Source organism: Mustela nivalis (genome assembly GCF_964662115.1).
Source record: "Mustela nivalis genome assembly, chromosome: 6".
Taxonomy (NCBI): domain Eukaryota; kingdom Metazoa; phylum Chordata; class Mammalia; order Carnivora; family Mustelidae; genus Mustela; species Mustela nivalis.
In genome coordinates this window covers 119,990,013-120,012,921 of record NC_139025.1, presented here as the reverse complement: position 1 = coordinate 120,012,921, position 22,909 = coordinate 119,990,013, and the positions used below count along the sequence as shown (strand labels likewise).

The 22,909-nt window shown below is 37.7% G+C and overlaps 1 protein-coding gene across 8 annotated transcripts in view; it reads right to left on the bottom strand.

The window, feature by feature from the left end:
• HERC2 (HECT and RLD domain containing E3 ubiquitin protein ligase 2) overlaps positions 1-22,909 on the bottom strand; it is a 237,444-nt gene that overhangs the window by 25,295 nt on the left and 189,240 nt on the right. For all 8 annotated transcript variants that reach the window (XM_082735976.1, XM_082735972.1, XM_082735973.1 and 5 more), the window contains exons 70-79: positions 22,283-22,436; positions 12,216-12,323; positions 11,264-11,395; positions 10,418-10,576; positions 10,214-10,332; positions 9,463-9,588; positions 8,846-9,001; positions 8,326-8,441; positions 8,031-8,229; positions 3,950-4,164 (exon numbers count right to left, since the gene is read on the bottom strand). In XM_082735976.1, the coding sequence (XP_082592102.1) occupies positions 3,950-4,164; positions 8,031-8,229; positions 8,326-8,441; positions 8,846-9,001; positions 9,463-9,588; positions 10,214-10,332; positions 10,418-10,576; positions 11,264-11,395; positions 12,216-12,323; positions 22,283-22,436 (1,484 nt within the window). The remainder of the gene's footprint in view (positions 1-3,949; positions 4,165-8,030; positions 8,230-8,325; positions 8,442-8,845; positions 9,002-9,462; positions 9,589-10,213; positions 10,333-10,417; positions 10,577-11,263; positions 11,396-12,215; positions 12,324-22,282; positions 22,437-22,909) is intronic.

Sequence of the window (22,909 nt, the reverse complement as noted above, 5' to 3'; positions counted from 1 at the left end):
CCATTTACATTTGATGTTACTGTTGATATATTTTTGCTTATATCACATCTTGCTATCTTTTTCCTACTTATCTCCTTTGTTTACTCAATTTTTTTTCTTCTTATAGTATGTTTTACAATTTCACTTTAGCTTCTTTGTAGGTTTATCAAGTAAAGCTTTTTGTTGCATTATATTAATGTTTGTTTTAGGGTATGCAGAATACCTCTCTATTACAGTTTAATCTGGTCACATACTACATCATGTATAATATAAGAGCATCACAGTGGAATACTTCTATTTCCTACTCCCAAAGCCTCTGTGTTGATGTGGTCTTCCTCTTATTATTGCTATATATTTTACTTCTGTGTCTCAATTCATTTTTATTATACCCTTGAAATACTCAATTACCTTTTGAAAATATTTATATATTAAGAAAAAAGTCATGATATTAATTAACCCATGAGCAATTTCATCATTCATTTGTATAGAACCCTAATTCCATCTGATATAACTTTCCTTCTGTTTGAAGTAACTCCTTTAACATTTTTGTTGTGCAAGTCTGCAGGTGTTGAATTATCTCAGCTTTTGTTATGTCTGAATGAGTCTACTTCAATTTTATTCTTGAAAAAATATTTTCCTACAGTAAACAAATTCTAGGTTGACAGTTATTTTTACTTTCAGTACCTCCACCATCTTCTAGCTTGCATTGTTTTCTGTAAGAAATTTGCTGTCATCCTTTGTCTTTTTTCTATATATGTAACATGTATTTTTCCCTCTAGCTACTTTTATGAGTTTTTTCTCTTTACCAGCAGTCTTGAGCCTTGACCATGTGCCTTGGTAAGTTTCCTTCATGTTCCTTTTGCGTTAAGTTCTTTGACCTTCTTAAATCTTTGAGTTTATAGTTTTCATCAAATTTGCATATTTTTCGCTATTATTTTTCAAAATCTCCCCCCATCCTCCACTGGTGGCTCCAAACTATTCATAGAATAGGCCACTTAAGACTGTATATCCACAATTCACTGATGCTATGTTCATTTTATGTATGTGTATTTCATTTCTGTGTTTCAGTTTCTATTGTTAGGTCATCAAGTTCATCGATCTATTTGTCTGCAATGTTTACTCTACACTAAACATTGCATATACATATATATTAACCTGTATTAAACAGATTATACATTAACCTGTATTAAACATGTACTGTACTTTTCATTTCAGACATATTTCATATCATTAAGACTTTGGTTAAAGCATTTGGTTAAATATCTTTCAGTCTCTAAAATGTTCAAATTTTCCAAGAAGTTTCTTAATAACATAGGATTGTGGTTAAAATACTGTTTTAACATTCTTATCCAGTAGTATCACTTATGTCATTTCTGGGTCAGTTTTAATCGACTGATTTTTCTCCTTATATGGGCTCTATTTTCCTGACTTTTTGTATCCCTGATAATTTTTATATAGCTTTGAGATATAACTGACATATAAAAATAAATAAATTCAAGGTGTATAATGTGATGATTTGATACATGTATACATTACAAAATGATTATTACAGTAAGTTTAGTTAACAAACCCATCACCTCACATAATAATATTTTTGTGCGGTGAGAACATTTAAGATCTACCCTCAGGGCGCCTGGGTGGCTCAGTCATTAAGCATCTGCCTTCGGCTCAGGTCACGATCCCAGGGTCCTGGGATGGAGTCCTGCATCAGGCTCCCTGCTTAGCGGGAGGTCTGCTTCTCCCTCTCCTGCTTCCCCTGCTTCTGTTCCCTCTTTCGCTGTATCTGTCTCTGTCAAATAAATAAAAATAAAATCTTAAAAAAAAAAAAAAAAAGATCTACTCTCTCTTAGCAACTTTCAAGGATACAATAAAATGTATTGTTATCTATAGTCACTATACTGTAGGTTAAATCCCCATAACTTATTCACCTTATTACTGGAAGTTAGTACACTCTGTCAACATTTCCTCAATCTCCAACCTCAAGCCTTGGGTAACTCCCAACCTACTCTATTTCAATGAGTTTAGCTTTTTAGATTTCACATATAAGTGAGATCTTAGTGTTTTCTCTTTCTCTGACTCATTTCACTTAAGATAATGTCTTCAAGGTTCATCCAAGTTATCACAAATACCAAGATTTCCTTTTCTATGGCTGAATAATACACATACACACACACATACACACTCCACACACCACCCCACATTTTCTTTATTCATTCATCTGCTGATGAACACTTAGGTTGTTCCATGTCTTGGCTATTATAAACAATGCCACACTGAACATGAGTGCAGATCCTTTCAAGACAATGATTTTGTTTCCTTCAGATATATATCCAAAAGAGGGATTGCTGGATCATATGGTAGTTTTATTTTTTTACTTTTTTCTATGTTTTTCTATACTTGCTGCACCAATTTATATTCCCACCAACATTGTACAAAGTTTACCTTTCTCCACATCCTCACCAGCACTTCCTATTTCTTGCCTTCTTGATAATAGCCATTCTAACAAGTGTGAGGTAATATCTGATTGTGGTTTTGATTTGCATTTCCCTGATGATTAGTGATGTTGAGAAACTTTTCATATACCTATGAGTACATCTGTATGTATTCTTCGGGGAAAAAATGTCTATTCGGGTCTTTTCCCATTTGTTAATCATGTGGGTTTTTTTTTTTTTTTCTATTGAGTTATATGAATTCCTTACACATTTTCTACATTAATCCCTGACTGGTTATATGGTTTGCAAATATTTCCTCTTATTCTACAGGCTGCTTTTCATTTTGTCAATTGTTTCTTTTGCTGTTTGACGCAGTCCTACTTGTTTATTTTTTGTTTTGGTGCTTGCACTATGAGTGTCATATTCAAAAAGTCACTGCAAACACCACTGTCAAGGAGCTTTTCCCTGTTTTCTTCTAGAAGCTTTACAGCTTCAGGTCTTACACTTACGCTTAAGTTTTTATTCTACTTTGAGTTAATTTTTGTAAGTGATGTACATGAGGGACCAAATTTCATTCTTTTGCATCTGAACACCCAATTTTCCCAACATTATTTCTTGAAGACACACATGCCTGATAATTTCTGATTGGATGTAGAACACTGTAAAGTTTATCTTGCTGAATGCTTGATATGTCTGTATTCATAAAGATACTCTTGAGCATGGTTCCTTATAAATAGTATAATCTTTTCATGTCTTGCTTTTAAGCTTTATTGGCAGGATCAGAGCAACACAGTCTATGTTTAATTTTTTCCCCCACTTTTGTGCACATTCTTAATCCTCTAACCAATGCCCTGGGAATTATGAGGTTTTGGGAACAAGGTCTATCATCTGCCCTCTATAAGCTCTGTGGACCATTCTGTCTAATCCTTTTAGGTCGTTTTTCCCCTGGCCTCTCAGTTATTCTCCTCATACACATGTCTGTCAGCATTAACCTCTGCAGATCACCGTACATAATTTTACTTCCTCTTATCCAGTATCTTTAGAGCTGCAGTGTCTGGTGCTTTAAGTTATTTGTATATGAAGGTCCTTGTTACTCCCACTGGGCTGTTAGTTCCCATTAATTTCTAAAACCTAGAGGGTTTGTTTGCTTGCTTTGTTTAAAAAATACTGTCATTTGTGTGTCCCATTCCATTTCCTCTGTATTTATAGCTTTAGTATCACATATGGTACCAAAGTGCCAACTGTGATTCAGTGAATTACTCAGGATCAGAGGAAGGGGAGAAGGACAAAGAGAAACTCAACATACTCAGTACTTAAAAATCAGAAATTCAGAATTGATTTTCTCCTCAACTAGGAAGGTCACGTAGGCAACCCCACACATTGGAACAAGAACTTATTTCTGCCAAATGAGTCATTAACATTTAACTTGAGTAGATACTATAAATGCTGTTCTGAAAAACAAAGTGCCAATATATTATACAAAAATTAAAATAAGAAAAGAAAAGCATAACATCAAAAATGATGTTTTCACATAATACCTTCTGTTGCCATGCCCCAACTTCCCATCTTCTGCCTCACCCCAAGAGTAAACTTCTCCTTCTGAAGAGAGGGCAAGACAGTGTTTTCCTCCTGAGTTCACAGCTACTTTTTTAATAAACACATGCTGAATAGATTCAAGTAACGTTGGGGTAGATACCGACTCTGTCCCTCCAATTCCTAGTCTGCCACCTGCACCATATCCAGTGGCATAAAGCTAAGAAAAGAAAAATAGAATTATCAGGTTTTTAATCCAAATTTATCCCTATATTTTAGTAATTAACAAGCTCAATCAGTGTCACAGACATTTTTATCACAGAGAAGTGAAATTAAAAATTAAAAACCACAAGAATATTTAACATTTTTTGTGTTTTATCAAAACTCTAAAAATGAAAGAAATAGTTATGACTATTAGAAATCCCAAATTCACAAGAATGTATTCTGAAAAGAAGATCCTAACCCTGGAACAAATCCCTAATAATAACACTCACAGAAAATCTTAAATATATTTAATATTTCAGCAAAACAGCATTAAATCATACAGTAGAATACACTATTTTTCTTTCACCCTCAGTGGGTAATTATTTGAGGACGCAGGTTTATCATTAATTTTTTTAAAATCAGACTGCCTTTTCAAATGCATATCCAAACATCCCTCCTATAAAAACTTTAATGTTTCATACTGTTTCAAATGCATTGCTGCACTGACACAAGAGTAAGGAAACCTCAAGAACTAAAACGGGGAATGAAATCAAGAACTCTGGTTGATAGATGAGCCCAGCCAATGTCCCCTTGAAGGTTTTGAGAATCTTCAGCACACTGGATGTCAGGGGAAAAGTGCCAAAGCCTAAAAGGAGACTGTAGAAAGGTGAGGCTCCAGTGGGCCAACAGCAAACAAGAACTAAGAGAACAACAAAGCAAGTTGCTTTTCTCAATCTTAGCACTGAATTAGACAGGGGAAAATCTCTCCTAAGAATTCATAATGACAAAAGCTGGTCATTAGGTTGGTTTTCAGCCCGAATTTATGTTACATTTGGTCTAAATTCCTTAGATAAAGAATTTAATTTATTATGTCTTAGACTGGTAGTACATAGGGGTTATAAATTCTCTTTTGATGAGTAATTTTAAACTGAGCCTTAAAGAATTTCTAAATAAAATATTCTAAGGAAAATGGTCAGCTCATAGTTGAAAGAAGACACCATGTGGGAGTCAGCAAAAACAACAGTCTAATACTACATTTAAAGAAATGAAAGCTGGAAGGTATCCCCAAGGAATAAGAAAGTACAAAATTACCCAAAGCAGGACTTCCAGGACTTAAAAAGACAATAACTGAAATTAAAAAAAAAACCCAGATATATTTAACAGCAGATCATATAAACAGGTGGTGAAGAGATTACAGAACTAGAAGATGGATCTGAAGATATTCTCTAGCATAAAGCACAGAAACAAAGAAAAGAAGAAACATGAAACAAGGTGTTAGAGACAGAACTCATAGTTTCAGGTAGAGATCACACAGTGAATAGAAGAGAAGCAACACTGGGAGGTAAGAAAGTCTAGGAATTTACCAGAGTTACTGAAAAATCACTTTTCAAGAGTCAGAAACCCTCCCTCTTCCATTCCTTATCACCTGGCAAAAACAAAGTAAAACAAAAAAGATGCAAAAAAATAAAAATATATCATAGCAAAATTATAGATCACTGAAGAAAGATATTAAAAGCAGCAACATTACCTTCATTTGGGTAAAAATCAGTCTGACTGTTGACATCTCATTAGCAACAATAAAGGCCAAAAACCAGAAAAATTAAGCTTTTAACAGGCTGACTGAAAGTAAGTCAACTGAAAATTTTATACTCTAGAACAAGGGTTGGCAAATTATGGCCCATGAGCCAAATCAGGCCCTACCATCTACTTTCATAAATAAAGTTTTATAGGAACAGAGCCACATACATTCATTTACATACTGTTCACAGCCTGCTTTCATAGTTTCAACAGAGACGATATGACCCATGTAGCCAAAAATACTACCATGACCTTTCCAGAAAATTGTAATCCTTACTTTAGGAAGAAGAACAAAATACATATTCAAGTAAAGAAAAACAATCTGAGGATTAACCAACAAGAGAATCTCACTAAAAATTGAAAATACATGCTTAAAGTAGAAGAAAAATGATTAAAAGACATAAGGTCTGAGACATAATAAACAGTGAGACAAAGATTTGTACAACATTGGGTAAATCTGGGGGAAAAAATACTTGGGTCTATCTATAAAAACAACTAAAATAATAATACCTATCATTCCCTAAAGGGTTTGCACCAAAACACAGGATAACAAAAGATCAGTATTTGTATTATTTGGAAGGAGGATAGAAATACTAATTCACTTCAGATTTTAAATATACAAGTTAAAATAACCAGGAAACAACTAAAGGACAAAGAATTTTCCAGAGAAGAGAAGAAAAGAAGGAGGATATACTTCAACCCTTTTTAATGAGACCAGCACAATCTTGACACTCTTGGCAGGCGGCTTCTGATGTGGTTCCCAAGGGTCCCTGATTTCCACCCTGTGTAATCTCTTCTCCCTGAACATCGGCTACACCTAACAACTCAATTTTAATGGACAGACTATGGCAACAGGGATGGACTGTCACTTTTGGATTAGGTCACACAGACTGTGACTTGGTCTTGTTATCATGCTCTCTTGCCTCATCCCCCTTCCTTGCTCTAATGAAGCCAGTGGCCAAGTGTGAGGTGGCAAAGAACTGAGGGCAGCCTCGACCAACAGCTCATGCCAAATCCTCAGTACAGCCTTGAGGCAACTGCAGCCTGCTGAGAGATCCTGGGAGGGAGGACCGAGCTAAACCACCTCCAGAGTCCTGACTCAGAGAAATTACAAGATAATAAATGTGTATTTAAATTAATTGTTGTGTAAGTTAAACACATAATAGAGTATCAGAACCAGACAAGAAGTGTTTAAGACAGGAACATTGTAATGACTGAATTCATGATCTTGGAGCTCCCCAAAATCCCCAAATATTCACAAATCCCAAAAAAGTTAAACCTATCTTGACCAAGCTGGGTTTCCCCAGAGAATGGAAGAGGGTTTAATATAAGAAAACCAATTAATGTGGCGCCTGGGTGGCTCAATTGTTAACCATCTACTTTCAGCTCAGGTCATGATCCCAGGATGCTGGGATTGAGCCCCGCATCAGGCTCCCTTCTCAGCAGTAAGCCTGCTTCTCCCTCTCCCCCTCACCCTGCTTGGTTCCCTCTCTCGCTGTGTGTGTGTGTCTCTCTCTGTCAAATAAATAAATAAATAAAATCTTTGAAAGAAAGAAAGAAAGAAAGAAAGAAAGAAAGAAAACCAATTAATTCAATTCACTATATTAATCCACTAAAAGAGAAAACAAATATAAACAGTTTTTTAAATGCAGAAGGCAAAAGAAATGTTCTCAATCTCATAAATAGCATCTACCAAAACCTCATAGTAAGTGGGTGGAATATTCAGAGTTTGCTTTGCTGCCTGGATTAAGAACAAGCCCATGACCACCAACCCTGCTCAATATTATACCATAACTCTTATCCAGAGCAATGAGCTTCCTTTCCTCCACACCAAAGGAAAAAAATAAAAGAGAAGTGAACTGAGAAGGAACAAAATCCATTTATAGATGACTTTAAAGAAAATACAAGAAATACACAATGGAAAGAAAAGAGTAGAATAAAGTCACCAGACATAAAGCCAATAAATAAATATCAACCATTTCATCATGCTAAAAGCAATTAATTTTTTTAAAAGAACATTACAATAGCAAACAAAAAATGAATACTCTAAGGTATTACTGATTTGCAAATAGTATACTTTTTTATGTAGCCTGTATTTCAAAAACTATAAAGTTATAAAACACATTTATAAAACACACACAGAAATATTTAGAATAATAACCACTTCCAGCCCAACATAAGTACTATTAACCTTGAGATAATGTTTCAATATAGAATCCTTACACATACTGTGGACCCAACAATGCACTCTAGCCATAGCTGTCTCTTAGTTTTAATGTCATGACACAGAAAATGTACCCTTACCTTTCCATCAGCTGTCACTGCAAAGAGAGTCTGTTCTCCTCCAATTAACTGTACAGGTCTGAGAGTTGCAAGGGCTTCACATGGAGTGGGAACTTTAACTTTTGCACCTTCAATGCCCCCAAGCTGTCCCCTATGATTATGCCCCCATCCATAAATTGTTCCACTGCCACCAGCAGAAAGAATCCAGTCATCTGGTCGCCTACAACAAACATTAAGTGAACAACTGACATGGTAAAGAACTGCACATAAAACATCTTTCTCCAGTACATATTATTCTTGGTTCTGATATAATAACCTGTTCATCCACTGCACAAGTTGTTCATCTTGCTCTCTTTTAAAAATATCATGGCTCTCATGGAGAACATCCATGGGTTCGCTGTCTGCCATTAACTCACGAATCTTCTTAGCCACCTAGACAATATTATTATGAGATTATCAAACACTCATCTCTCAAAAATAAAATAATATTAAAAACACAGAAGTAATCCCCATCCAACAATCTGAGAGAATAGCAACATCAAAATTGTGATTTTATAGTTAATAAGCAAAACCAATACGATTATATCAAGTCTAAGATATTTGAAAATACCTATTATATCCTTATAATGCCATTATATCTTTTATTAACTAAAAATAAACTTTAACTGAAATTCACAGCGACTGTTTATTCAGTTTCACCTGTGTGCTTTTTTCTTTACGGTACTCCTTTGTAAGAGAATGTTGCTGTGTCTCATAAATATCAGCATCTTTTTATACCATAGCTGAAAAAGAAAGTTTTTACATTCCAGAAGTGATTTCAAAATAACATGCAATACCTCATCAAGAAAAAGACGTGGCAATGGTGTTCTTTTGTCCAGGGCCACAGCAACACGGGAGGCCATGCAGTACCTTCGGAACCAAGCCCACTTGTGTGTCTCAGCACAGCAGGGGAGAGTGTCTAGTTCCAGGTCACAAGCAAGAGCTACCAGTACCTGAAGCAACCAAAAATTAATAACACAAGGAAGCTAAAAAATGTAGCTAATACTCTTATTTAACCAATACTGCGTACTAAACACAGACATCATTATAGGATTTCTGTGAATCCTCATTCAGGAGCTCCTTATTCCAGGATGACTGCTATGTACCAACCAAATATTTCACCATCACCAGTGACGTGGATTATTCCTACCCAGCCCCTAGTGATGCACCTGACACATAGGAGCTCAGATCTGACAACTGACAATACTTGCTGCCTAAGTCAAGCATCTCATCAAGTATACTAATACTTGCTTAAAGTATTAAGGGCTTAGGTTACTTAGTCATTTCTGGACATTTTTCATACCCAACTTCAGCAATACCTACACCTGTCCCCAATGAGGCCTAAAATGCAATGTACTACACATGACCACTCTCAGTGGCTCTCCTTATCACTTTAAAACAAGTCAAGCATTACCTTAAAGAACGGGCTGTGGAGCAGCTGCTTGCCACCTCTTACAATAGGATCTTCATATTCAAACTGCCTTTGCAAAGCTTCTGGAAGGCCTTTTACCAAAGCAGCAAGGGCACTACCTGTAAAACTCTAAGAAAACAACAAAATTATATGCTAGTAATCCAAAATGTAGGGAAGATAATAAGCATTTTGTTTCTATGCGTTCAATATTTTGTTATGTTGGTACTATTTCCCCTAAAATAATATGTATTGATATTTTTCAAATAGGTTTGATGAGCACTAAAATTAAAAACAAAGAACCCTTTTTAATAAGACCAGCAACCCTTTTTAATGAGACCAGGTGAAAATTCACCTCAGAATGCTTGGTCTTGATTTCAGTATAGCCACTTGCAGGGAACCAATCCCCTTCTGGCCTTAAAGCCCCATCTCCTAAGATGGTTAAGATCAAGCATCCTTTCAACAATAACTATCTCATACAGCAAAAACAAGGGGATGCTGTGGGCCAGACTTTTTGCAAAGTCTAACAGACATAATCCTATGCTCATAGCCATTGACACATCTGTTTCTAAAAATCACAAGCCAATCTGCACTGAGTATATGGAGCAACATAAAGGAGTCTAGAAGGGACAAAGGCGGCCTTATTCCTATGTAGAATTTCTCAACTCTTCTCAGTGACTTAGAAGTTTAAACTAATTAAACAATATTTTATTCCCAAAGGTCAAATATCTAGAAACTTCAATTTAACGTTCCATACCAAAGCTCTTGCTTCCCCATCATTATCTCCAAGTAGCCTGTTTATGTTGATTGACTGTCCAAATTCAGTTGTAAGCAGCTTCCTCAGTCTTTGGAGGGCCCACATTCTGTGACTGGCAGCTAAAATGAGCAGACAGAAAATATCAGAAGCTTGACCATTTTTCCCACCAAGTACAACAGATGTGATAATAAAGGTGCTATTTACCTAAGGCACTCAGCTGTGCACAGGCTGCCAGCGATGCCGCAAGACGAGGGACAATGCTTCTGTTTGAAGTGAGATTGAGTCGGAAGTCTAACAGACATGTCACCAAGTCCATGGATGGACAGGAGAGGACGCAGCGATCAGAAAGGAGGTCTTTAGGGCCTGGGAAATGAGCACTGTAAATGTCCCTGTGTTGAAAAGGAAGAGGGCTATCCCACAAAAAGACCTACACAAATCTGACCCAGTGGGCCTTGTCTACACGGATGCTGTGATTAGAGGGATGCCCATGGTACTGCCACTGTCTGTGTCACATAACTACACTCTGTACATTAACATTTTATCTGAAAATCAAACAGATTAAGAAGTGCAAGCAGTGGAGTGCCTCGTGGCTCAGTCAGTTAACTGTCTTCAGCTCAGGTCATGATCCCAAGCCGGGGATCGAGCCCCGTGTTGGGCTCTCTGCTCAGCAGGGAGTCTGCTTGTACCTCTCCCTCTGCCCCTAGTCCCCACTTTTGCTCTCTTTCTCTCTCAACTAAACAAATAAAATCGAAAAAGAAGGAAGAAGGAAGGAGAAGAAGTGGTAGTAGCAGTAGTAGCAGCAACAGCGGTGGTGGTGGTGCTGCTGCAACAGCAGTAACTCCTTCCCCATTAGGTGATGGACTGCTAACAACAACTGGACAGCTCAGGTGGCTCTTTGGAGTTCTGATCATCACTGCAGTGGGACCTTGGGCAGGGCAGGCTCCCAACACATTAGGAGAAGGCAGACTACAAAGCACTAAATGAAAATGGTTTGTATGTCCACCTTGCTTGAGTCATTAGGACCTGGATGCTGCCAGGCCCCCAACTTACCTGCAGCTGGCATGATGGGATACACTGTGAAGCGCCAGCCCCACCCATTCACAGACCCATCACTGATGAACTTCCACTTCAACTCATCCCCTGGGATGCGCAGCTCACTGGACCAGTCAGACCATTCTCGGCCTAGCAGAGAAAAGCATGCCGTGGGGTTGGGTCCTATCACGTGATCAACACAAACTTCTTTAGATAAAAAGCAAAATCATCTACATTATATTTGAAGAACAGCTGGCTCCTCCAACCCAAGTTCTCCCAAATTTGAGTTCACACTACTCGTAGTGAATAACATTTAATACATACTGTCTTTCTATACACACTATACCAATTACTAGGAAAACTGAGGACAAGTAGGCAATGCCCTGATGGAAACGCTCATATATAACTATAACACAGTGTGAGAGGACAGCACAGTCACCCAGCACACACATCAGGTCAAGGGCTTACAGGGAGGTTTCCAGGGCAAGGTCTTATATGATGGCAGTTACCCAGGAAACAGGATAAAAAGCCCCAGCTTTCCCTGCAGAGGGTGCAATTTTACAAAAACCTGAGCCCAGCCCTCACTGAATCAATGATCAACTCAGTCCCTTTAGGTAGCTTCCTCATACATCAACCTTTACCTTGCATAAGCTGGTACTCCCACATGTCTTACAGCACCATCTCTATCTGGGTGAAACTGGGCTTACCAGACTGCCCGTGTCCCAAGGACCCAACAGGCACCCTGTAATCCCCCCCATCACTGGTGAGGTGCACAAACCACTCACGTAATTATCTTACTGAACATACTAGAAAGATGCAGATAAAACCTACTAAATTTTGCAGCAATATAGCTTATTGTCCCAGCCTTAAGTGCCACATAAGAATGAAGCAGTAGTATTCTGTTTAGTAAGTTAACAGTTCTGTTTTATGAAGGCAAGCAGACAGCATCCTGCTCAACCCTCCTTCACACCTGACCGCACGGAGACAATCCTGTTGACACCATCCATGACTGTGAGAGGGTCGTGGCGCCTCTCTGTAGAGCACTGCCGGTCAAACTCCACCCTCAGTCCTTCTGCTCCTGGAGGTCAAGTGAGCACAAAACACACAATGATTACTCCCAACTGATATACCACAGACAAGGCCATAAGCCACAACACACCACACAGAAACGGTGAGACTAAAATGATGTTTAACAGCTAATGAAAAGTAGAAAGGCAGAAAGAACTGACCTCAAAGACAAGAGCCTAAGACTAACTGCCCCATTGCCCTCACCTTGTCTCACACAGAAAACTTCAACTGTGATGGAAAGAAGCTTCCACTTGGCTAATTCATTTTGTGCTCTCACTTCTGGGCAAACTTTCATTGCCAGACCAAGCTTTATTATTCCTCCCACCCCGCACAGTCACACATTTAAAATGCCACTTGAAATATTCATCAAACATTTAGCATTCAATTTATAGTCTTCTTTGGGACAAATTAGCTTACAAAATAATTAATGAAAGGCAAGACATAGGTTATGGTGGAAAGAAGAGGTTAGCGAATCCTTCTTTGAAAGCAGCTACAAAAACACGCAAAATTATAAAAGATAATGATACCAGGGCTCTGAAAATAAAGTAAAGGCAAACAACATTTCCAAACTAGGAACAGAAAGAAATTTCCTCAAGCTAATAAGGGCATCTATGAAAAATCTACAGTTAATGGACATAACACTGACAGACTAAACGTATTCACCTTATTGGAACAAGGAAAGGATTTCCACTCTCATCCTTAGTATGCAACTGATTCTAGACAGTCTCTGCTCTAGTGTAAGGAACAGATGATGTCTGTTAAATGTCACAGGGTGTTAACTGTTATGAAGAAGGAAGGGTGTGAAATGAGATCGGGGAAAGGCTGTTTCAGCATATGGTGGTTAAACCGGAAAGGATTCTCTAAACAAGTGGGATATGGCCGTTAAGTATTGCCTAGAGGAAGAATATTTCAGGCAGATGGCAGATACAAAGTGAGACAGAGAGTCTAAATCTGGAATATACTTCAGGACTGGTAAAGAAGACGATGTGGAGGGGCCTGGAGAGAGAAACAAAGGAGTGAGGAAGCAATACATTGAAGAGGTGACCAGAGCTCATACAGTTATACAGACCGTGGTCAGAAGTTCAGTTCTTATTTTCAAGTTATAGTTATAGGGGCATATTGGTGGGTTCTAAGCAGAGGACCAGTAGGTTCTGACTGGTTCACAAGGTGGCTTTAAAAGAGTATCTCTGGATGTCCTGTAGGGAGATGATTCTGGGGGACACAGGAGGTTATGTGCTAGTATAGTATGTGGTGCTAGTGTAATACACTGGGTGAGACCAGCTGGCTAGACCCAGAATGGCCAGGAGTTAGAGAGAAATGACTGAGTTAGTAATATATTTTAAAAGTAGAAATGACAGTACTTCTAGGAAAGATGGCAAAGTAGGAGGACCCTAAACTCACTTCACCCCACAGATACAGCTAGATAACTACATACAGTAGATACAACTAGATAACACTCACATCAGAGCAAACAACCCAGAAAAGGACCCAAAGACTGGCTGAACAAACATCACAACTAAAATCTGTCAAGGGATTCACAAAACAAAAAGATGTAAAATCTGACACTATATACCTAAACCACTGGGGGAGAAAAGAGTAAAGAATGGGTTCAAACTTAAGCAACCATCAACTTGACATAGACTGCTATATGCAGAAGATGTTATATATAAACCTAACGGTAACCACAAATCAAAAACTAGTAATATGAAAAGATATGCAAAGCTAAAAAGAAAGGAATCCAAGCATATAATAAAAGAAAACCAGCAAACCATGGAAGAGAGAAAGAAAAGGATCAGAGAAACTATACGAAAACAACCACAAAACAAGTAACAAAAAATGGCAATAAATAAGCATTTATCAATAATTACTTTGAATCTAAGTGGACTAAATGCCCCAAACAAAAAATATAGGGTGACAGAGAAGATAAAAAAACAAGACCCATCCATATGCTGCCTACAACAGACCCATTTCCAATTTAAAAGACACCTGCAGATTCAAACTGAGAGGGTGGAGAAATATTTATCACACAAATGGATGTCAAAAGAAAGCTGCAATGCTTCTATCGGACAAAACAGACTTTAAAACAGCCTGTACCAAGAGACAAAGAAGGACTCTATTAAATAATAAACGGTACAATTCAACAAGAATATATAACAATTGTAGATATTTATGCCCCTAACATGGGAGCACCCAAATACATAAAAGAGTTAATAACAAACATAAAAAGGAACTAATCAACAGTAATAACAGTAATTATAGGGGACTTTAACACCCCACTTATACTGATGGACAAATCACCCAAATAGAAAATCAACAAGGAAACAGTGGCTTTGAATAACACACTGGACCAGATGAATTTAACAAATATATACAGGATAGCAGAATACACATGCTTGTTAGAGGCACAAAGAACATGCTCCAGAATAGATCACATATTAGTCCACAAAACAACCCTCAACAAATTCAAGATCAAAGTCATACCACTCATCTTTTCTGATCACGATGCTATGAAACTAGAAACCAACCACAGGAAAAATGTGGAAAGAACACAAATACATGGAGGTTAAATAACATGCTACTGAAAAATGAATGGGTTAACCAAAAAATCAAAGAAGAAGTCAAAAAGTATATGGAAACAAACAAAAATGAAAACACAATGGTCCACAACTTTTGGGATACAGGAAAAATGGTTCTAAGAGGGAAGTTTATAGCAATAAAGGCCTACCTCAAGAAGAAAGAAAAGTCTCAAATAACCTAACTTTAAACTTAAAAGAGCTAGAAAAAGGACAACAAACAAAACCTAAAACCAGCAGAAAGAAGGAAATAATAAAGATTAGAGCAGAAATAAATGATACAGAAACTAAAAAAACAAACAAAAAAACAATAGAACAGATCAATGAAACCAAGAGCTAGTTGTATGAAAAGATCAACAAAACTGATAAACCTCTAGCCAGACTTATCAAAAAAAAGAGAGAGAGAGAGAAAGGACCCCAATAAATAAAATCACAAATGAAAGAAGAGAAATAACAACAAACACCACAGAAATACAGTTGTAAGAGAATGTTATGAAAGACAATATGCCAAAAAATTAGACAATCTAAAAGAAAATAAATTCCTACAAACATATAAACTACCAAACCTGAAGCAGGAAGTAACAGAAAATTTGAAAAGACTGATAAGCAGCAAGGAGATTGCAAGAGTAATCAAAAAACTCCCAACAAATTAAAGTCCAGGACCAGATAGTTTTACAGGCAAATGCTACCAAACATTTAAGAAACAGTTAATACCTATTCTTCAAAACTATTCCAGATATTAAAAGAGTAAGGAAAACTTCCAAGCTATTAGGCCACTATCACCCTAATACCAAAACCAGATAAAGACACCACACAAGAGAACTAGAAGCCAGTATCTCTGATAAACACAGACACAAAATCCTCAAAAAAAAAATACTACCAAACTGAATCCAATAATACATTAAAAAAGTCATTCACCACAACCAAGTGGGATTTATTCCTGGGATGCAAGGGTGATTCAACATTCACAAATCAATCAACATGATACAATACATCAATAAGAGAAAGGATTAAAAATCCATGTAATCATTTCAACAGATGCAGAAAAAGCATTTGACGAAGTACAATATCCACCCATGATAAAAGCCCTCACCAAAGTGGGTTTAGAGGGAACATACCTTGACATAATAAAAGCCATATACAAAAAACCCACAGTGAACATCATACTCAATGGGGAAAAAACTAAGAGCTTTTCCCCTAAGGTCAGCAATAAGATGAGGATGTCTACTTTCCATAAAGTTGGGTTTTTTAAAGACTTTATTTATTTATTTATTGGGGGGTGGGCGAGGGGAGGAGCAGAAGGGAAGGAAGTAGAAGGAGACACTCTCAAGCAGAGCCCAACATGGTAATCGATCCCATGACACTGAGATCATGACATGAGCCGAAACCAAGAGTTGGATACTTAACCTACTAAGCCACTCAGGTGTCCCTACTACACCACTTGTATTCAACTTGCACTGGAAGTCCTAGTCATAGCAATCAGACAACAAAAAGATATAAGAGGTATTCGAATTGGTAAGGAAGAAATAAAATTTTCTGATTTGCAGATGACATGATACTCTATACAGGAAATCCTAAAGACTCCACTAAAAAACTACTAGAACTAATATATAAATTAGTAGAATTACAAGATACAAAATTAATATGCAGAAATCTATTGCATTTTTATACACTAATAATGAAGTAGCAAAAAGAGAACTCGAAGAATCAATCCCAATCCCAATCAATCCCAAATAATAAGATACCTATGAATAAACCTAATCAAAAAGGTGACAGACCTATATACTGAAAACAATAAAACACTGATTAAAGAAACTGAAGACATAAAGAGGGGCGCCTGGGTGGCTCAGTGGTTAAAGCCTCTGCTTTCAGCTCAGGTCATGATCCCAGGGTCCTGGGATCGAGCCTCACATCAGGCTCTCTGCTCAGCAGGGAACCTGCCTCCTCCTCCTCTCTCTTTCTGCCTGCCTCTCTGCCTATTTGTGGTCTGTCTGTCAAATACATAAAAATCTTTAAAGAAACTGAAGACATAAAGAAATGTACAGATATTCCATGCTCATGGATTGGCAGAACAAATACTATTAAAATGTCTTTATTACCCAGAGCAATCTCTACCCAAATACCAGCAGCATTTTTCGCAGAACTAGAATAAACAATCCTAAAATTTATATAGAGCACAAAAGACCTCGAACAGCCAAAGCAACCCTGACAAAGAAAACCAAAGCTGGAGGCATCACAATTCCGGACTTCAAGTTCTATTACCAAGCTGTAGTGATCAAAATAGTATGAAACTAGCAAAGAAACAGACACACAGCTCAGTGGAACAGGACAGAAAACCATAAATGGGCCCATAACTCTACCATTAATTTATCTTCAACAAAGCAAGAAAGAACGTCCAATGGAAAAAAAAACTATATTTTCAAGAAATGGTGTTGGGAAAACTGGACCACTACATGCAAAGAATGAAACTGGACCTTTTTCTTATACCATACATAAAAATAAATTCAAAATGGATGAAAGACCTAAATGTGAAGGGCTCCTAGGGGACTCAGTCAGCTAAATGTCTGCCTTAGACTCAGGTCACAATCTCGAGGTCCTGGGATCACGTCCTGTGTCAGACTACTGCTCACTGGGGAGTCTGCTTCTCCCTCTCCCTCTGCTCCCTCTCTCAAATAGATACATAAATAAATCTTTAAAAAAAAACATAAATGTGAGACCTAAAACCATAAAAATCCTAAAAGACAGCATAGGCAGTAATGTCTCTGACATCAGAAAAGCAAAACTTTTCTAGATGTCTCCTGAGGGAAGTGAAATAAAACCAAAAATAAACTACTGTGACTTCATGCAAATAAAAAGCTCTGCACAATGAAGGAAACAATCAATAAAACTAAAAAGCAATCTACAGAATGGAGTAAGATATTTGCAAATGACATGTCTGATAAAGGGTTAGTACCCAAAATATAAAGAACTTATAAAATTCAACAGTCAAAAAACAAATAATCTAATTAAAAAATGGGAAGAAGACTTGAACAGACTTTTCTCCAAAGAAGACATACAGATGGTCAACAGACACATGAAAGGATACTTATCACCAGGGAAACACAAATTAAAACTACAATAAGGTATCACCTCACACCTGCCAAAATGGCTAAAATCAAAACCATAAGAAACAGTTAAGTATTGGTGAAGATACGGACAAAAAGGAACCTTCTTACACAGTTAGTGGGAATGTAAACTGGTACAGCCACTCTGGAAACAGAATGGAGGTTCCTCAAAAGTTAAAAACTGGGGCATCTGGGTGGCTCAGTCAGTTAAGCGTCTGATCCCAGGGTCCTGGGATCAAGCTCCACATCAAGCTCCCTGCTCAGTGGGGCAGGAGGGCTGCTTCTCCCTCTGCCCCTGCTTGTGCTCTCTCTTGCTCTTTCTCTCACAAATATATAAATAAAAATCTTAAAAAAAAAAAGTTAAAAATATAGCTACGCTATGATCCAGTAATTGCACTACTGGGTTTTTACTCCCAAAATACAAAAACACTAATTCAAAGGGACACATGCACCCTGATGTGTATTGCAGCATTATTTACAATAGCCAGGATATGGAAGCAGCCCAAGTATCTATCATTAGATGAATGGACAAGAATGTAGTATGTATACACACACACACACACACACACACACACACACACAATGACTACTACTCAGCCATAAAAAAGAATAAAATCTTTTTTCATTTGCAATGATATGGATGGAGCTACAGAGTATAATGCTAAGTATAACAAGTCAGTCAGAGAAAGACAAATACCATATGACTGTACTCCTACATGGCATTTAAGAAGTAAAACAAATGAGTAAAGGGGAAAAAAGAAAGAGAGAGAGAGAAACAAGAAAGAGACTCTTAACTATAGAAAACAAATGGATGGTTACCAGAGCGGGGTGGGTGAGAGAGTAGGTGAAATAGGTGATAGGGATTAAGGAGGGCACTTGTGAAGAGTACCAGGTGATGTATGGAAGTGATGAATCACTATATTGTACACCTAAAACTAATATAATACTGTATATTAACTATACTGGAATTTTTTTTTTAAAGCAGGAATTATGGGATTTGCTGGTGGAGTAGGTATGAAGTAAGAGAGAAACAGAGAAGATGAAGAGGGCCACCAAATTTTTGTTGTAGGCAAATGAGCCGTAGAAATATCTTTTGTTTTTTCAATTTCTATCATGAGTCATAGCTTAAAGAAAGCTTTTCTAAAAGTTATAAAAATGTACACAAATATGAGCAAGATAAAAGTATCAAGGTCAAATCCAATACAAAGTTATTCTTAGAAAAGAGAAAATAAGAAACAGAATAATGTCCTTTCAATGAACACAGACCAGAAAGATATGCCTATGAAAAATATCAAAACTATAGGGGCGCCTGGGTGGCTCAGTGGGTTAAGCCGCTGCCTTTGGCTCGGGTCATGATCTCAGGGTCCTGAGATCGAGCCCCGCATCGCGCTCTCTGCTCCGCAGGGAGCCTGCTTCCCTCTCTCTCTCTCTCTCTCTCTGCCTGCCTCTCTGCCTACTTGTGATCTCCGTCTGTCAAATAAATAAATAAAATCTTTAAAAAAAAAAAAAAAACTATAATCTATTACTTCTAAAAAAGTTTTAAAAAATTAACAAAATTATCAAAATATGAAAGAAATAATGCAACTTAAAATTAGGACAACCAAAATATTAAATAATAAAATTCATTTAGAAAATTACTTTAAAAATTACAAAATTCAGACTAAACTAGAAAGAATATAGGAGTAAGTGAACACAATGGATGGTGCCTTAAGACAAACAGAAGGAGGAAAGGAGGAAAAAGAAAGAGACAGAAAGTATTTGAGAGATGAAATAGTCAGCACGGACTCTAAAAGTTATCCAACCCAAGATGACCCCATTACATGAAAGAGAGCTGAAGGATGCAAACAGTACAAACTGTAATAGAGAGAAAAGATCTGAAACTACATTTTAAAGGACCACACCCCTTACTGATGACTATCACCTACAGTACCCAATACGAAAACATATTCTAGTAAAATTACTAAAACAAAGCACAGCACATAAGGGGGAAAAAACAGATTATCACCATCGCGCTTTCACAGAGGAAGAATATGTGATCCAAAGATTTACCACCAAGAAAAGCTAACTTTCAGGTTTGGGCCCAAACTGTCATGAACAAGCTGATCCCAAGGCTGCCATCCTCTGAGTCCTGCTGAATAACTGACTAGAGAGTGAGCTTCAGACAATCATAATGAAAAAAGAGGCAGACAAAGGACTAGAAGTGAGCATTAAACAGAGTAAAACTAAGACTGAAAGAAGTATAGTGTGTAATAGCTATTATGCTTTAGTAGACATAGTATATTTTAATACAGTTGGGAGAAAGAAGAGAGCTAAGACAAAAAGTTTTTTAGCCATTTTTAGGAATTATATTCATGTTTATTTCTATTAGAATTGAATCGTGAGTCCATTTCTTATGCAACATGAGAGAAAGCAAATGAATAATTGTGAGATATTCTAATTCTGTCATCCCTGTTTAACCAGGATTTTCAGTATAGAAGAAAACAGATGGGGGCGCCTGGGTGGCTCAGTGGGTTAAAGCCTCTGCCTTCAGCTCAGGTCATGATCCCAGGGTCATGGGATCGAGCCCCGCATTGGGCTCTCTGCTCAGCGGGTAGCCTGCTTCCTCCTCTCTCTCTGCCTGCTTCTCTGCCTACTTGTGATCTCTGTCTGTCAAATAAATAAATAAAATCTTTAAAAAAAAAAAAAGAAAGAAAGAAAACAGATGTAACAGAAGAGGCTAAATAGAAACCTTGCAGTTCTGAATTTGAATCTAATGTATCAGTATGGACTCAAAAGAAAGTCAGTGGACTGCCCAAGCATTCATCCTATCTCTGTTTACTGAAAAGGTCTAGAAACAATGATAGCCCAGTAATCTGAAATGCCATCTCCATTAAAAGACACCAAGGAAAATTTCAGGTGGAGGACAGGAACTACATGACAAGCCTAAAGCATCTTGTCATATCATACTGCATGGAGGTTATCAATGGTCCATCAAAGTCATTTCCACAGACAAACTGAAGAGGTTTCTATGTCTAGAGATGAGATAATTTGAGCTTCAATAGGATCATAATCACAATTATCAAAGCCCGTCATATGTGTTTAAATCCATGAATTCACAATGATATAAAAGAAAAAAAAATTCTAACTGACCACCTTCAAAGAATGATGGGGAATCAATTCATTCTCTTAAAAATAGAAGTGGGAGGGAAAAAGAAAAAACAACTCAAGCTTTTAATCCCTTCTTGCTTATGCAAACAGCACCCCTGGGTAACCAACTAAAGGATGAGGGAAAATATCTCTTTATAAAGTATTCCAGCTAATAAGAAGGAAAGAAATGAAATAATTAGAATGGCCCATTTTGCAACCCCAGTGGATTAATGGCCTCGGATTCTGAGCATCAATAGCTGCTAACATCACATTAAGGAAAGATAAGCAGGCAGCAGGTACTTCCAGGTACTAGGACACAACTACCAATGGTCTTGCCAAAGGGACTAAACCAATTGCAGCTCAAATCAAGGCAAATTTGCAGAAAGACAAGGTTGAGGAACAGGCTGAAGTCCAGCAAGGGTATGCAAATCCAGGCTGTAGGGAAGCCCAAAGGGTCAAAAGCCCAGGTTCCTCAACAAATACCTTGTTGAAAAATGGAAAAAGAAAATAAAGGAAGAAACTAAAGTTACAATAAGAAACTTAAAAGACAGAAACTAATTAAAAAGAGACTTAAGAAGAGGAAGCACTCTTAGGTAATAAAAACTGTCCAGGGGCACCTAGGTAACTCAGTGGGTTAAAGTTTCTGCCTTCGGCTCAGGTCATGATCCCAGGGTCCTGGGATGGAGCCCCACATCAGGCTCTCTGCTTAGCGGGGAGCCTGCTTCCTCCTCTCTCTCTCTCTTTCTCTGACTGCCTCTCTGCCTACTTGTGATCTCTACCAAATAAATAAATAAAATCTTAAAAAAAAAACAAGAACAAGAACAAAAAAACAACTGTCCAGAAATACAAGTCAGCCTTATTTCCAAATGAGGACAGCAATCAGTTTAGTGGGAACACAATAAGGGCTTCTAGAAATGGGCACAGGACTTCCAAATCTGAGTTTTGGTGACTAAGGCATCCACCTAATAATTAAGCTGAACATTCACTTTGCATGATTATCTGTATCATATTTTGGAAAAAAAAAAAAAAGTTTTTATGGGAAAAGTGGGAGAAATCATTCTAAACCAATTCTGCAGCTTCTTTTCTATAAAATGATGGTTACTTCTACTGATGCAATTATAATGCTCTAAGGGCAATCCCCCCCACCTCCGGCCAGCACTGAATACCTGGTATCTTCACTGTGCCACTGGAGGAAGTGTCGTCCGTGTAGGGATGGCTACTCTCTACCACCACAGGCTGAGAGGACAAGCGGCCGCTCTGCGAGTCTGTGGCTACGTCCTCCAGTTCGGTGACACAGAGCTCCAGCAACATATCTGCCACCTGGTGGAGGAAACAAGGGCACAGATCAAGTCATCAGGATGCTACCCCTGCTAACCCTGCTCCAGGTCTTTCCACAGGGACAGGGTGGCAGAGGGGAACACTTGGGAATTTGAGAAAGCTAGTTCAAACTACGGTTTGGTTCACTCACCTATAGCATCAAAATAGGACAGAGCTCACAGAGGTGCCTATATATGTATACATGCAGCTGGGAGGCGCCGGACATATGTAAGAAACTCAATAGATGCCAACTGAAGAAACTGTGATCACAACAGTTTCTTTCTATACCAAGACAAGATTACTTCCTTGGGAGGAAAAATCTTTGTCTGGAATAAAATATCAAGGGAAGGAGCAGAAAGGTGATAAAAATGACCAAAATCCAGGAAGACACCAGGGGTCAAGCAGGAATGGGCAGGAATAAAGAAGAATGATCAAGCCATCCAGGCCAAACAGCAGCAAAGTATCTGGAATGAGGG